Source organism: Pichia membranifaciens (assembly GCF_001661235.1).
Source record: "Pichia membranifaciens NRRL Y-2026 unplaced genomic scaffold PICMEscaffold_5, whole genome shotgun sequence".
Lineage (NCBI taxonomy): Eukaryota > Fungi > Ascomycota > Pichiomycetes > Pichiales > Pichiaceae > Pichia > Pichia membranifaciens.
The window spans coordinates 640,904-656,568 of NW_017566986.1; the positions used below are offsets into that span (position 1 = coordinate 640,904).

The 15,665-nt window shown below is 40.4% G+C and overlaps 5 protein-coding genes across 5 annotated transcripts; 3 read left to right on the plus strand and 2 right to left on the minus strand.

Moving 5' to 3' along the window:
* Positions 1-7: 7 nt before the first annotated feature.
* Positions 8-1,474, minus strand: PICMEDRAFT_73931 (hypothetical protein; the record flags this gene model as incomplete). Its single annotated transcript, XM_019164625.1, has 1 exon — positions 8-1,474. The coding sequence occupies one exon, from the start codon at positions 1,472-1,474 to the stop codon at positions 8-10; it is 1,467 nt and encodes a 488-aa protein (XP_019016266.1).
* Positions 1,475-2,162: 688 nt separating this feature from the next.
* PICMEDRAFT_73932 (hypothetical protein) lies at positions 2,163-5,876 on the plus strand (the record flags this gene model as incomplete). Its single annotated transcript, XM_019164626.1, has 1 exon — positions 2,163-5,876. One exon carries the CDS (start codon positions 2,163-2,165, stop codon positions 5,874-5,876), a length of 3,714 nt encoding a protein of 1,237 aa, XP_019016267.1.
* A 1,783-nt stretch (positions 5,877-7,659) lies between these two features.
* Positions 7,660-8,419, plus strand: PICMEDRAFT_17647 (hypothetical protein). The gene has a single exon (XM_019161677.1). It carries the CDS (start codon positions 7,762-7,764, stop codon positions 8,395-8,397), a length of 636 nt encoding a protein of 211 aa, XP_019016268.1. The 5' UTR covers positions 7,660-7,761; the 3' UTR covers positions 8,398-8,419.
* A 332-nt stretch (positions 8,420-8,751) lies between these two features.
* PICMEDRAFT_35717 (hypothetical protein) lies at positions 8,752-11,352 on the plus strand (the record flags this gene model as incomplete). The annotated part of the gene is made up of 1 exon (XM_019162961.1): positions 8,752-11,352. The coding sequence occupies one exon, from the start codon at positions 8,752-8,754 to the stop codon at positions 11,350-11,352; it is 2,601 nt and encodes an 866-aa protein (XP_019016269.1).
* Positions 11,200-15,539, minus strand: PICMEDRAFT_17648 (hypothetical protein). Its single transcript, XM_019161678.1, has one exon. The coding sequence runs from the start codon at positions 15,511-15,513 to the stop codon at positions 11,521-11,523; it is 3,993 nt and encodes a 1,330-aa protein (XP_019016270.1). The 5' UTR covers positions 15,514-15,539; the 3' UTR covers positions 11,200-11,520.
* Positions 15,540-15,665: the final 126 nt, after the last annotated feature.

The window sequence follows — 15,665 nt, forward strand, 5'->3', positions numbered from 1 at the left end:
AATGGACCTACTGAGCTTCTTCATCGGAAATCAAGTTCTCGAATAACTTTCCATAACACTTGCTCATCGGATCGTTGTAATGCAGATAAGGATCCTTCTGATTGAGTCGATCTCCACATATATTGCAAAAGAAAACCTGACAGTTGCAGCATGTCATCTTGTTACAGCCATCCGAGCGCTGTGTAAAGATAGCGCATTTAGGGCATTGTACAATGTCTGCCTCCCCAGATCTAACCAAATCTTCGAACTGTTCCTGTGCGATAAAATCACCGACAGCTAACTCCACCCTTCTTTTTCCATATTTGAAGGCAATATTGGAGCAAACTCTGCGATCCTCATCTGATTGCAAGTGGCTTTCGTGGCCATGGTGAGATAGCCATGTTTCAATTACTCTTCTCGGAAGCTGTTTCATAATCGAAGAGCATGGATTGTTGGCTCCATGCCATGAATGATAGCAGTCGACGCAGAACGCAAACTTGCATTTGGGACAGATCGCGAGCTTAGTATCGGGAGAGTCTTTCAAAAACACCCTAGCACAAAGGGGCCGGGGACACCCTGTGACTCTTTCCGGAAAAAGTGCCTTGTATGCTTCCATTGTCGACCGGTAATGCAAATCCCGGTATCTCTCAATTAACTCGAGCGTTGATGATGATGACGGCGGCCCTTTTGAAATAATTCTCTCCAAAAAATGATCTTCCAATGGCAGTTTAAAGAACTTGTTGTTGAAGCCTTCAAAATCAGAAATCATTCTAGATTCTGCTGCGCTATATAGCTCTTTGAGTTGCTTCTGGTGAAGTTGAGTGCAGCTAACCGACGGACAGTGGATACTTCCAATATCTCCTCTTTTTATAGTGTGTACAAAATAGCTGCTCAAACACGTGTCACAGAAGACGTCCCCACAGTCGGGGAACCTCGTGGTGTGAAGTCCTTTGTGTTCAGATTGGCATATTTCGCAAGTGAACGTCGAATTGTTGAAAATCACTTTCTCTTCTTTTTCGTTTTCTTCCACTAGAAACTTGAAGTTTTCTTCATCGTCTACAACGATCTTGTTGTCTCGAAAGACCCCAAATCCTGATTCACTATTCGACCTGATGTAGTCGATGTACGAGAAAATAACCGCGTCCTTGAAAGAGTCCCAAATCTGGACCAACTCTTTCGAGATTTCGTCAAGCTTCCAGCTCGGCAGCCAGCTGCTGACATTGCCAATAGCTAAAGCTGGGGCCTGTTGGTACGGATACCCGGGTGGAATGGAGATTCGGCACCAAATCGCAGGCAAGTGGTTCAAAGATGCGCTTCTATGAACCGACACTTCGCTGCCGTGTTCCTCAGATTTCTGCAGCTCAAGCACAAGCGCACACTCCAAGCTCACCGGTAATCGGATGGCACATGACCGCAGTTCGGGCCCGATCTCCAGCTCGGGAAATATGGCCTGAACCGACTCCAACTCTTCTGCAACCGCCTTACCGGCATCCATTTGTACTCTTACAGCCAAACTCACGCTTCTCTCTGGTGAACTACTTAGACATGCACGGACTTGTCGCAGAAACGCACGCTCTGTCGTTTGCTCTATCTCCAACAGCTGCACATAGGTGGCCACCGGGCCAAACAAAGCTGATCCAGTCGTCCTCTTCGTCTTCATCCTACATCTCTCTGACCCGGGTCAGCACTCCGTTTTCAGACTCATTTACGCCGATAGACCCCCCGCGCCGTAAGCCGAGTGACACGCTTGGCAAAAACTGTTAGTGGCTGGCTGGGCATCGGTGGCTGGTGTTGACATTTTCCCCAGAACTGTGTTACTCCGTGCGCAAGCGCGTTTTCTAACATGACAAACGGCCATGTTCTGTAATTTCGGTAAAATCTAGGGCCTTAGAGGGAGAAGCACGGACAACACAAAGGCGTCTATTCTGCTGCTTGTGCTTTCAAATCCGCTTTTTTTTATTTTTGCGTCCAGGAACAGCTGTCTGTGCACCGTTGGTCAATCTGCGACCCTTGTTTCTCTTCAATTCACGACTCAAGTTCACCCTCTTTCTCTTAATCATCTTTGCTTCTCTAAGTCACTACAGCCGGTCTCTTCACTTCCGGGGCTTTTTGGTTAAAAAGCACACGCTCAAGACACACAAACGTGTAATACAAGGCCGTTGCACGGACATCCCAGGACAGCCATGCAAATGAAGCACTTAAAAAAAACCATCTTGGTTCTCCTGTGTCTCGACATACGACAGTCGCAGGTGAAGGCTGCGAGTCAGCTCGAAGATGTTAAAATCAACGAGGAAATTCTTTTCTTAGGAAACTTTGACGCGGTTTCCTTATACGACAGTACAGATAAGTACAACCTATCGACCATCAATCAGAATAACTCGCTAAGTGTCTACGAACTGTCTGACTCAAATGGTACAGTTAGCGTTCTCCATGGAGAAGACTTGCCGGGAATTCCTACCCTCTGGCGAAGTATAGATGATACGTCCTCGATTATGGTCATAGACGGGCAACCGCACATCTACAACCTGGAAAATTCTAGCCTGCTACAATTGAAGGGATGGGACGATGTTGATGGTGATGTCAAAGCAGTCTACTACGATTACGATGAGCAAATCATCTACTTTGGAGGCTCTCTCTCGTTCAACAATACGTACGGAGCGCTACAATACGACTACGAATCCGAGCAGTTGCTGTCCTTGCCATTCGGCGGTTTTGACAAAAACAGCACTGTCAACTCTATAATAAGCTATGACCATACAGACAGCATCATTTTCGGTGGAAAATTTTCCTCAATAGGTTTCTCCGACCTGCTCAACGTTACGCACAACGTTACCGAACACAATTACACTATAATACGAAACTCATCAGGTATAATAGACATTTCTCAAAAAATTCCGATAAGGGCACAAGATGTATCAGCTACAGCTGGGGAGAATTACAATGGTATCATATGCCCCTCTATGGGAGGAAACGGTTGGCAGTTGCCGGACTATCAAACGGGATCCTGGTCGGCAGTCCTTCAAAGTCAAATAAGCCCTTCCAAGATTCGTTTGTACAATTCTAACTCAGACACTAATGGTGTGAAGACTTTTCGAGTCGTAACTTATCCTGCGAACGGGATTATGAATATGACCTATGTCGACCCCACCGATCTAAAAGTCAAATACTGCGATGCTTTTTGCCCCCTATCTCTGCAATCCTCTCTAAAATCTTCTCTCTCGAATGCAAACGTGACTGGTGACGAATACTACACTTTCACAAACAACAACCAAACAGTTTTAAAACTGACAGATACTTCTCAGGACTTTGCGTTCGCTAATTCCATAGATGTAACTTCTTTCACGGTTGAAATTGTCGAGTATTATGGCTCTTACGCCGAGTTAATGGGTATTGAACTATACAGTTTGGGTATCACAGCTTACGCTAACAACACTTTGAATCAAGAAGATTCTTGCTCTGTTACCACCGATTATGACATTAATGTGAACTCAGAGCCACTAGGGAACTTGCAATGGAATCAGAGCCCAGTATCAAATTACCTTTATGCCAATGTTCTGTCTTCCAATATATCCAGTGAGCAAGGTATCCGGTATAACATCTACTTACCTGTTTCCGGGAAATACTCGGTGCTTATGTACACCACCGGGTGTTTGGAAGATAACTCATGTGCAAATAGAGGAATAGTTAATGCTACGCTATATGATGGGCTCGGAATGCCTCTTTCTAGTCACATCATATATCAAACCAACCAGTACGAAAAATATGATGTTCTATACACCGGAGTGCTAACATTAGAAGCTGCTAATCTACCCGTATATATTGATATGGTTTTCTATTCTGCTGTGGGTACTAGTGAGACGACATATTTTGTTGCCGACTCGGTTCAATTTGATTACATTCAACTTGAATTGAAGGACATCACAGGAAATATCAGCAGAGAATATCAAGCTCAAAAATCAGATCTCATTAACATCAATGGTTTACTAGAATATGTGCCAAGCAACTTTTCAGATGATATCGAGTATCCCATAGGAAATTCAAGTGTAAACTTAATCGGCAATATGGTAAGCTCAAATGCCACCATCAATGCACTTATCATAAATGAGACCTCGCTGCTTATTGCTGGTGACTTTGAGTCTGTATATGGTGGTGGTATATTGGGTTCAAGAATCAATGAATCAAGCAACTATACAGATCAAATTGAATTGTCTGGCTTTTTCTCTATTGAGGGCGGCACAGATGGCAAAGTCACCAGTTTATATGGGCCCACTGAAGAGTTTGTGATGATAGGAGACTTCGATAATTTCAAGAATCTCTCGAAAACCAGCTCATTATCCCTTCAGGGCTCGGTTGTCTATGACAGCTACAATAATAGCGTACGTACACTGAATATTACCAACTCGGACAAAGTGAACCAGCTTTCAGGATTTGTATTTAATGACACAGAATACTTGATTCTCAATTATAATGATTCGAGCTTAGCACCTAGCATATATGATTTTACTTCCAATGAAGCATTTGAAAACACTTCGACCTTGATGATGAATATATTCTCATCGTTAGATTCAGCTAATGCAGATTGGCAATTTGGCAACGATTCAGACAAATCGTATGTCTTAGGTTCAATTGTCATGTTTGACATGGCATCTAATAATATTGCACAAATCAAAAATTCGGAATTGAGTCCAGTGAATACTTCAAGAGATAGTGAATTTGTATCTGGAGTTTATGTTGGTGATGGAGAAACAGTAATTGGTGGATCAAACTTGTACAGGTTGTCCAATGGCTCAAGTTCTATATTGACCGAGAACCTTCATCTCGATGATGACGCTGCAATTACATCACTGTTATGGTACAAATCAAACTTATTATTTGCTTTCAACAGTACAAGTATGTTTCATGCACAAACAATCAATGGGCTGGCAATCTATGATATGGAAAACGATACTATAAAGACATTGAATGAATCATTTACTGGGCATATTTCTGATATGACAGTTGATCCTGAGTTTGGTAATATCATAGGTGTGGGTGACTTTTCGGTTGGAAACTGCAACGCAGTTTGCACCTTTGGTAATAACTCAAACTCTTTGACTATCAACCGTACCGTTTCAAATCTTTCTGGTTCAATTTCATCAGCGAACTATTATAGCTCATACAAAGTATTATTAGGTGGTAATTTCACAGCCGAAGAAAAGCAAGCATATATGGGTTACTACGATACTTCAAATAATACTGTGCTGACCCTCGACCACTTTTCTTCTCAGCTTCCTGACCCTGTTCAAAAATTCATTTTTGGTGATGAAAGGAAAACTAACAAAACGTTGAACGACGTTATAGTCGTGATGGGTGCTGACTACATCGGCTTTTTCAATGACTCTAAATGGACATCCCTTTCAGGGGGTTTAGACTTGATGAACGCAGAATTTACTGATATTGCATTGCTCGATGGGTCCAGTAGTGATACAACTTTCTACAATACACAAATTCTACTTTTAAGTGGTAGGTTCAATGTTACCAATTATGGATTGGTTTCTAGTGCTATATGGAATGGGCAAATGTGGTTACCGTACACCATATTTGCCAATGATCTAGACGTGAATAAGGCAATCGCCAAATCTGTTGTCAAGATGACAACGATGTTTATTTACGATGGGCCGTTCACGTCAACCTCTTCGTCAAGCACCAGTTCCTCGACTCATTCTCCTTCAATGACTGCACATCCGCCGCTGCGGAAGAACACTTCAGAATTCACCAATGGGCAAGTAACAGGTGTGGGATGTGCTTTAGCTGTAGGTACCCTGATGCTTTTATCTGGAGCTGGTATGCTATACCTTATGCTGACCTCAAACGGTGAAGAGAAACTTGAGGGTCTAAAACTAACCGGTGAAGATTAGTTTTTTTACAGAGGAAAGACTGTACCCAGTGCAAACATCGAGTCTAGTTAGTGCTCTCCAAACTACCATGTATCATGAAAAGCATAGCTCTGTGAACAATGCTGGAAATATTTCCCTCCCTCTTTCTTTGCTTTCTTTGCTTTCTTTTCTTTAAATTGTTATTACTAGCAAGTCTTGCAATAATTTTTCCAGTGCAGGCTGACAAAAATTGTATATTATATTCTATAAACACTTCTGCTTTTTGATAAAAAGCAAACTAATAAAAATGGTTTATTTCTTCTCGCAGATTCGTTTACAAAAAAGTGTTTCAGCGCTTATCAACAGTTGATGAAGAAAACATGTTCGCGTAAAAGATCAATCAAAATCGCAAGGAAAATAAACACTTCAAGCTTTTTATGTTGAGTAGGTCCAGAAGTGAAGTACTTAAAGTTGTCTACTATCCTCTTGAACTAATTTATTGGGGAAACAAGTCATGGATTTACCAATACCCACTATTTATGGCTCTATTTCAAGAACCGCAGGCTCCGCAGTGGATATTTGTGGATCCTCTCCTCATAATGTGCAACAACTACTACTCACTGCCTATGCTCCAAAAATTTCAGTCATCAGCTCAGCTTCAGCTGACTTGATGGCTAAAAAATTTGGCGACGTGAGTAATGTTCAACACCTATTCAGTTTTTTTGAAAGTATTTTTGCTTATGGGAGCAATTATATCAACACCATCAACTGTACACCCAGTTCTGTGAACCCTTCTGCAAATCTTGCCGGCTCGGGATGTGTAAGATTCGTTGGCGATGTGTTTCGGAGAACTAGCAACAACAATCTCAATTTTGAAGAGTTATTTGATTTGAAAGAATTTAGTGAAGACCTGAAAGACTATGTTCGGGTCATTGACACCAGTATCGAGAAATTCAGCGATCCACCAAACTATACTTCTTATAAAGAAAACTACAACAAAATAAGTAACTTACAGAACAGCATATACTTGAAACTTATTTCCCTACTGTGTCTATCGCAGAATATGTCATCTTTTGAATGTTTCAATCATCCAGTGATGCAATTGGTCGTTATATCTGGAAATGATTCAAAAAGTAAAATCGAAGAACTAACCTCCAGCCTAAACTCATCCGACCTTCCCAAGTGGTTAGATATCTCATCGATTATGCAGCACACCATTATACTAGTTGATGAAAATGATAATGAAACTTTGCAAAATGCACTCAAGATTCAAGAAGACATGAAAGTAAGACTTGGAAGGCGCAGCACAGTGATACCTCTAAATGTGGAAAGCAACGAAGTTTTAGAAGGACCTACAGCAATAAGGTTGATTCCCTCTTTATTCAGAAAAGCAACACTCGAGTCGAAGGAAAAAGATCCAGGTGTACTGATTATAGGAAAAAAGGCATTTGATTCATGGAAAAGACCGTTGCAGGAAATAATTTCAAAGGATTTACTTCTGTTCATGAATAGTAAAATAAAGCAATGGAATGATGAGATTGTTACACCTCGTACCAGTTTAACAGGAAGAATTTTTGGCGGAAGGAAGTGGGGAAGTAGTAACAAAAGTTCTTTTTTCTCGTTTGGATCTAATCAATCGGTAAATACTAGCGATAAAGAAAATAACAATACAAAAATCTCATATGACAGTACGGGAGGTTACTATTTGGCAGAGTCTCCTGAAATGATTTTAAGAAAGCTTGCAGATTGGTATTTTATGTTGGGAGATTATAAGAATGCCTACACCATTTACGGTTTAATCAAAAAAAATATGTTAAATGACAAAGCCTATGCACATCTCTCTTCGTTGCAAGAATACAGTGTTTTTTCGCTTTTGTTAGGAGCCAGTGGCAAGTCGGGAACTGGTGCACAACCTATAACTCCTAAAATGATATCAACTGTGATAACTCCTATGCTTGACTCGTCGTTCTACTCATATCTCTCAAGATGCAATCTGAAAACTTACACCTTACGTTTAACGATAATTGCAGCAGAATTATATTTTCACTTGGGCCGAGAGACTGACTATAATACGGCACTAAACGAGTCTGCGTTGACATCACCCAATGTTGAGACGTACTATAATGAATCAATGATTCTATTCAAGAAAATTATAGACTCAAAGCTCTTTGATAATTTGTCCAACGGCTATTTAATGCAAAGAATTGCGTATGTTTATCTGACATACAACAGGACAGATATAGATGGACAATTACAGAAAAATAATCTTGAGCCATCTTATTACGAGTCAGAAAACCCATTGAAATTGCAGATTAACAATCCTAATTTGGAAAATTTTGGTCTTTCTAGAAATCGCAGACTCGTTCTTTGGTTGCTACTATCCATCAAAGAGCTCAATCCTGATGAGCAGCCTATTCAATCGCAGATGATTGTGTGGAGAATAGACGACCAGTTACACTCGGACTCTTCCAGCAACGCATCCGTTTCCTGGCTTCAAAGGGATGATGGACTACTCGCTAAAATCAAGTCAAAACTAGACAGCCAAAATTTACTAGATTCATGATATACTTTCAGTTAACTGTGTATTTAATAATTGAAATTACTAGATTGCGCACTGATAGAAAGAAAAGTGCATTTTTTTGGCTACGTGATACTGAAAGAAGTACTGGTTCGTTTTGTGGCTCCCGTTGTCAACCGACCTCTAAAAAATACTTTCTTATTTTTTGTTATCGCGCCCTCAAACTTCGCCATATCCCATTTTGGCCAAGGCTCTCAGTTTGGCCGTCCTCTTTCGCACCTAGCATCCTCGAGGTTCCTAAAACTCGACATCAGATCTAGTATGGATACGTGTTCGATGCAATAAAGATCTTTGCAATTATCTTCTCAGTGTAAGGTCTTCACGCAGAATAAACTCAGAATGGTTCAAGTATTCTTTGCTAAAGTCAAAAGTGTTCTTTCCGCCGATACGCTTGTTTTAACTTCGGCCACTGGTACCCAGGAACGTATACTATCTTTGGCGTACTTACAATCTCCAAGATTACAGTCCAATGAAAAATACGCATTTGAAGCAAGAGAGCTTTTGAGAACTCTGCTTGTCGGAAAACAAGTCAAGTTTTGGGTACTTTATAAAAATGCTTCAAATAGAGAGTTTGGGGATGTTTCTACTCCTATATTCCAGTCATTAATTGATTTTGTTTTGTCTAAGGGTGCCGCAAAGCTAAGGGACAATATCAATTCATTCGATGATGAAGATGTCGACCATTTTAGAAAGGTTCAGAAAGAAGCTGAAGCTGCTAAATTGGGGATTTGGGATCCGAATTATAAAAGAATTGAATTAGAAGAAAGGCCTAATGCATCACTTGTAGGCGCAGACGCTAAGGAAATTCCTTCGATTGTTGAAAAAGTTCTTAGTGGTGACAGATTGCTAGTGAGACTATTGTTGTCCTCTAGACAGCATTGTGTTATTCCAGTCCTTATCGCAGGTGTGAAAACACCAAGAAGCTCCAGCAGTACTGAACCTGCAGCGGAGTATGGTGATGAGGCAAAATCTTATGTGGAATCTAGGCTTTTATCAAGATCTATCAACGTCCAACTTCTTGGTGAATCATTGTCAGGGGCATTCGTTGCTAAAGTCATTCATCCAAACGGTAACATTGCAGATAAACTTCTGGAGGAGGGCTTTGCTGAAGTTGTCGACTGGCAATCTTCTCTAATTGGAGTTAAGGAGATGACTGCATTTCGTAAGGAAGAGAAAGAAGCTCGTAATTTGGGGAAACACATTTGGAAGAAGCAGGCTTCTGCATTTGACAAGTCTGATACAGATGGTTCAGATGTCAAAATTGGTAAAAGAATTGATGCTGTCGTTGCCAGAATAATCTCTTCCGATACGGTAGTTTTAAGATTGAAGGATGCCAAAGAGATTACCGTTCAGCTAATTTCTTTGAGAGCACCGAGAATGTCTGACCCATTAGCTGCACCTTTTGCTCAAGCGGCTAAAGAATACGTCAGACAAAAACTTATAGGCAAACACGTTGATGCTACTGTCGAGTCTATCAGAGAAGGAAACGAGCAATTTGAGGAAAGACCGTTGGTCACTATCAGAACTTCAGCTGGACAAAATATCAATGAAGATATTGTTTCCAGTGGTTATGCAAGTGTTATTAGACACAGAAGAGGCGAAATAAAGCCCGATTACTGGGACGGTTTGATTGAGACTGAAACAATGGCCGTCAAAGGTAAAAGAGGTATTCATGGGAAAGTTCCACCATCTGAAAATCTTGTTGATGCCTCTGAAACAGCACTAAGAGCCAAACCTTACTTGTTCTCGTTTCAGAGTCGAAATAAAATTACAGGTATTGTCGACCACGTCTTCTCAGGCACAAGATTCAGAATCAACCTTCCTAAAGAAGGCATCAAACTCATTTTGGTTTTAGGGGGGTTAGCTAACGCTCCAAATAAAAATGACGATATCTCAAAGAAGTCACTTGAACTTGCTAGTAAGAAATTTTACCAAAGAGATGTGACGGTTGAAATTTACGGTGTTGACAAGGTCGGTGGATTCATTGGGAACATATTTTTGCCCAGTTCCACGACACCATTTCAAGCAAATCTTTTGAGAGAAGGTTTAGCTGAAACCCATGAAAGATCTCTTTTTGATAACAAATACGGCTCTCAATTAAAAGCTGCAGAAGATGAAGCCAAAGAGAAGAAAGTTGGAATCTGGGAAAACTACGATCCGGCCACAGAAGCATCGTCCCCGGAGAAGTTAGCAGAGCAACTGAAAAGCCTTAGGATTGAGAAACAATACCTTGATGCCGAGGTTTGTGAAATTCTCGATAACGGCCTGATTGCATTGCATATTCTTAATGCAGAAAAGGAGAAACTTAAGTCGTTCATGCAAAAATTACACTCTGTCTCCGCTAGCTTCCCACATGTTTCATCGCCTAAGCGTAATGAGGTGGTTGCAGCAAAGTTGAAGGACAATGGAAAATTATACAGAGCTAAGTTGCTTGAAGTGAGAAAAGCAGAGAAAACTGTTAAAGTTCAGCACTTGGATTACGGAACAATCGAAGTCATACCACTGTCTGATATTCGTGTTTTACCAGCTGAATTTTCTGTCTCTAACTACAGACCGCAAGCACATATTGCTCAGTTATCGTTAGTAAACATGCCTCCAGCAAACCAAGAGGATTACTACAAAGAGGCTATCTACTTCTTAGAAGACACTTTGCTAGATTCTCAAGTTGTTGCCTGTGTTACCTTCAACAACCCGATTTCGGGCGTTGAGTATGATGTCGAGCTCTATCAACCTGAAGTCATCTCCAAAAACCCCTCGCAGTCTGTTAACAAAGAAATGGTTTCTCAAGGTTGGGGTTTGGTCAAAAAGAAGAATTTGGCTCCATTTGAATTGCTGTTGAGCAAAGAGCGTGATGAATTGCTTGCTTTGGAAGAACAGGCAAAGTCACTTCACGTAGGTTGCTGGCAATTTGGTGATGTTGAAGGCGATGAGGAATTATGATAAAACACTGACGATGGATCAAATCGTCAACTATAGAAAATAAAATATCATAGATACAGATTGTAAAACTAAAAATAAAGATGGGTATCCTCAACATCTAAAACAATACGAACAATTTATGGACAAGTTATACAGAAATACATACACGCATTAAAATCTAGAGTCTAACTATTTTTTAGAGGTTTTCTTCTTGTTGCTCTTCTTCTTCTTGCTAGCGTTATTAGAGCCGCTAATGAAGGCAACAATGTCATCAATGCTCTTGTTGGCAATTTCAGGATCAGGATTCACCTGCTTGGCCTTTTGTGCTTGTTTAGCCTTAATGTGTTGTTGTTGTTCCAATTTTCTAGCTTCTTGTTCCTTTTCTTGCAAATTCTTTGCTTGGTATTTCATGTATTCGTTGTAGTTCTTCAAACCAACAGCCAATTTCTTGGCATCAACAGTAGACTTATCTTCCAGACCCAGGGTAGCTTTGAAACCTTCAAAAGCTTTTTCGGCACAGTCAAAAGCTTCCTGGAATTTCTTATCTGAGAGAAGAAGCTGAGACAATTGATATCTGAAGAACGCAGATTGTTGACTAAGTTCACCGTTTAGTTTATCACTGAGTTTCAAGGTTTTGGTGAAAACTTTTATAGCATCACTAGTCATTTCAAGTTTCATTAATATAACGGCAACAGAGGTAAGAATAGTAATAACGTTAGGATGGTATTCATCAAATGCCAAAATCCAGTATTGAATCAATCTCTTGTAGATTTTGACAGCATTGATTATTTGCTTGTTTGAAACATAAGCATTTGCCAATTGACTTAATGCCAGAGCAGCTTGGAAAGAATCAATACCTGCACATCTCTCAAAAATCTGGAATGATTTTTTAAAGAGGTCAACTGCGTCGTACTCAGCACCGGATGAAGCATAAAGATTTCCTAGTTTTGTCAAGTAAGTGGCAGTAATGTTATGAACAGGACCATAAAGTCTTTCACAAAACTGAACAGCTTGGTTGATAAAAATTGAGCCTTCTTGAACTTGGGCTTCATCTTGACTGGATAGTTTTAAAACACCAGTCTCCCATGCATCTGGAACAGAAGTTGATTCAAAGATAGAGTTCTTAACCACAGGGGCAATACAGACTATATCTTCAGGAACAAAAGTTGTGCTTATTACCGTAACTTCAGTTGGAATTTCGGCTTTTGGAGAGGATTTTCTGCCCTTCTTCTTAGAATGCTTATCATCATATTTGCTGGTGTGTGAGGAGGTTGCCGCAGCAGCGTTAAATTCATTTGTTAGATTTTCAATCTGAGAACTTAATGCTTCCTTGGTGAAAGCATAAGCTCTCTCCCTCCATTGAATACCAAACTTGAGTGCGATAGATCTCATTAATTGTTCGACCAAGATTAGATCACTCCAATTTGTTGGTAAGTCAAATCTGTATCTGATATGAACCTCTTGAGAAATAGATTCCGCAATTGATTTTGAGTTTTGCTTCAAAATTGAAAGGTCAACATCGTTGTACACTTCAGCCAAGAAAGAATCTAATTTAGGTGCTTCCGGATTTGGGTTAGCTTTTGAAGAAAGTAAACAGTTGTGAACGTGAGAAATCACATATGGGGCAAGAGGTAAAGGAACAAACTCAAGTGCTTTTCTCAAAAAGTGCTTAGCAGCTCTTGCAATCATTTCGTTGATCGAAAGGACATATAGTGAATCCAATAACGCTGGAACCGGAATAGTGTTAAGTTCAGTTGACAATTCTTTTTCTGCAGCTTCAGCCTCCTTAGCCTCTTTTTCTTCTTCTTCCTTGAAATCTGGAATAGGCTCACCTTTTTCAGCGGCTTCCTTCCTTGCTTTCAGTCTAGCCTCGAGTTTAGCCTTCTTTTCAGCAATTTCTTTTTCGTCTTTCTCCAAAGCTCTTTCATTAATTTTCTCGATTTCAGCTGCTTTCGATTCTTGTTCTTTCAAGTAGGCTTCTTTTCTTTCTGCAGCCAAGTTAGCAATCTTACCCAAGTATCTAATGTTGATACCATATTCGTGAAGAATTGCAGACAAATGAGAGCCGTCAATGGCATTGTAAACCTGGGCCTTCTCCATCTCCTTAATGAACTCAGGGACTAAAACTTGGTTGACGAACTTGGAAACTTCTCTGACCTTACCCTCATCTGATTTCAACTCTTCTGCTAACTCTGGAGTTGGTGCCGGAGTTAATGAAAACGCATCTGGATTTAGCAAGAAGATGGAGTTATCAACACCAATAGTTTCTTTGATTTCGGAGTTTGACTTACCTTCCTTTTCCAATCTTTCAGTTTCCTTTTTGACTGCAAGAAGTGTCTCTCTCTTAATCCATTCATTGATAGCTTCATGTCTCAATAAAGTCTCTCTGTGAGGATAGGAGTCTTTTTTCGATACATCATAATTCTCATCAATAAATTCAATATCTAGAGGAGTGGTTCTGAACAGATCGATAATATATGACTTGTTATCAGATCCTTTCGTACCTTTAGTGTAACCCGAAGTCACCACATCAACTACTTTAGAGCCGTCTAAGTTCCAAATTTTGTGCGGTTTTAGGTGGAAAGCTTCACCTACCTCCTTGAATTGTTCTGCAAAAGTTTCATCGGTGACTACATCCGAATGATCGTCAATGAAACCATACTTAACGCTTTGTACTGGTTCAGCATTCTCATCCTCGCTATCCTGAAAAATACCAGGAACTGGTGCTTGGCAAACAATTCTGTGACCCAAATAGTCAACAATTGTAGTCAATAAAGAATGAACTCCACCAATATCATACCTGTTCAAATACCTCAAAGCCGCAACATCTTTAGCGACAGTCGACCTCGCAGCTTCATCTCCACCTGTTGATTTGAATTGGCCAATTGAATCGATGGCTTTGGAATAGAAGATACCATTTCTCAAAAAAATATGGTATTCAGACTCTTCCTCTGGGTTAATAGGATCGATTTCACCTCTGACAACGGCCATAGCACTCTTGGTGGCAGCAGAGGTAAAGCTGGAGCTTGTGGATATAAGAGATTGCTCTCTACTGTACCTCTGGGTAAGATTTGTTTTAGGGATATCTCTAAGTAATTGATAATCTTTGTTCCAGTCGACTTGTAAGTCTGCACCATCAATACCACCATGTAAAAGGTTGTATTGAGATCTACCTAAATCTGGAGTAGATGATTCCAGTGAGTTCACCAACCATGGCGATGTAACAGTAGTGGTATTTGGAACAATATATGTTTCAATTGCGTGCTTAGATAACTCTAAGTTGTTTTGTTCAATCTGCTTTTCAAACATTGGGGATAATGTTTTCAACAAAGAAATCAATGAATAATTCTTAACTACTCTGGTAGAATTGAACGAGTGGACAGAACCATCAAATTTAGTGTTTGATGAGTTGTTAACGAAGAAACCACTGACGTGAGCAGTGATGTTGAAATTTTCTCCCTCTAAAGTTTGTGCTTGTAAATAGAAAAGGTCACCAGCAACTTTTCTTCTTAAGTCAGAAGGACACCATTGAGAAAAAAACAAAGATTTCAGTGCTGGAGAAGTTTTGAGGTTAGGTTTAGCAGCAACGACCTTCAAATCTGGTTTAAGGTCGCAGATTTCATTCACAAGTTCAGAAAGCTGGGACTTTTGTTCTTCAGTAAAGTCCTTAATGATTTCATTGCCTTGCCTTTCTTCCTCTACATTTCCCTTTTCGTCCTCTGCTTCTTTGTCTGTTTTTGGTGCAGCGGGAGTAGATTCTTCCAAACCCAAGTCTTCATAAGTAGAGGCTCCGGAGCAAACACCAGAAATTTCCGCAAAGGCATCATCTTTAGACTCCAACCCAGCATATTCTCTGGCAGCGATGACATGCTTTCTTGCGGTTATCTCGTTGTATGGTGAGAACACTAAAGAAATGTAGATGGTTTCTTCACTATCCTTAACCAACTCGGAAATGATGGTTTCCTCACCGTATGCCTTATTGTCTATTTTCAACTGATATGAAGTGTACTCTCTAGTTGATGGAAGAACTTTCAAAGTTTCGACGATGTCGAAAAGAGAGTCTTCAACAGAGCATGGAATCTCTAGGCTTTCATCAGCCTCTGGAAGCTGTATCTTTAGGCTGACGATTTTCTCATCGACAGTCTGCTGCTGCTGCTCTTGCTCTTGCTGCTCTTCAGACATGATGCGCAACGTATATACCAAAAAAGAGAAACAATATTTTTTGAGAGACCGACTTTAGCCCCAACATGCAAACCCCTCAAATCCCAGCTTTTGTATCTGGGCCCTTCATGTCACTCTGCACCTCCACCCTCGTCGTCATCGCTCGACGTCCA

What these genes read in the sequence shown, in the direction of transcription:
- PICMEDRAFT_17647 (XM_019161677.1), top strand. Translation starts at nt 7,762, where the DNA reads ATGATATCAACTGTGATAACTCCTATGCTTGACTCGTCGTTCTACTCA.
- PICMEDRAFT_17648 (XM_019161678.1), bottom strand. Translation starts at nt 15,513, where the DNA reads ATGTCTGAAGAGCAGCAAGAGCAAGAGCAGCAGCAGCAGACTGTCGAT.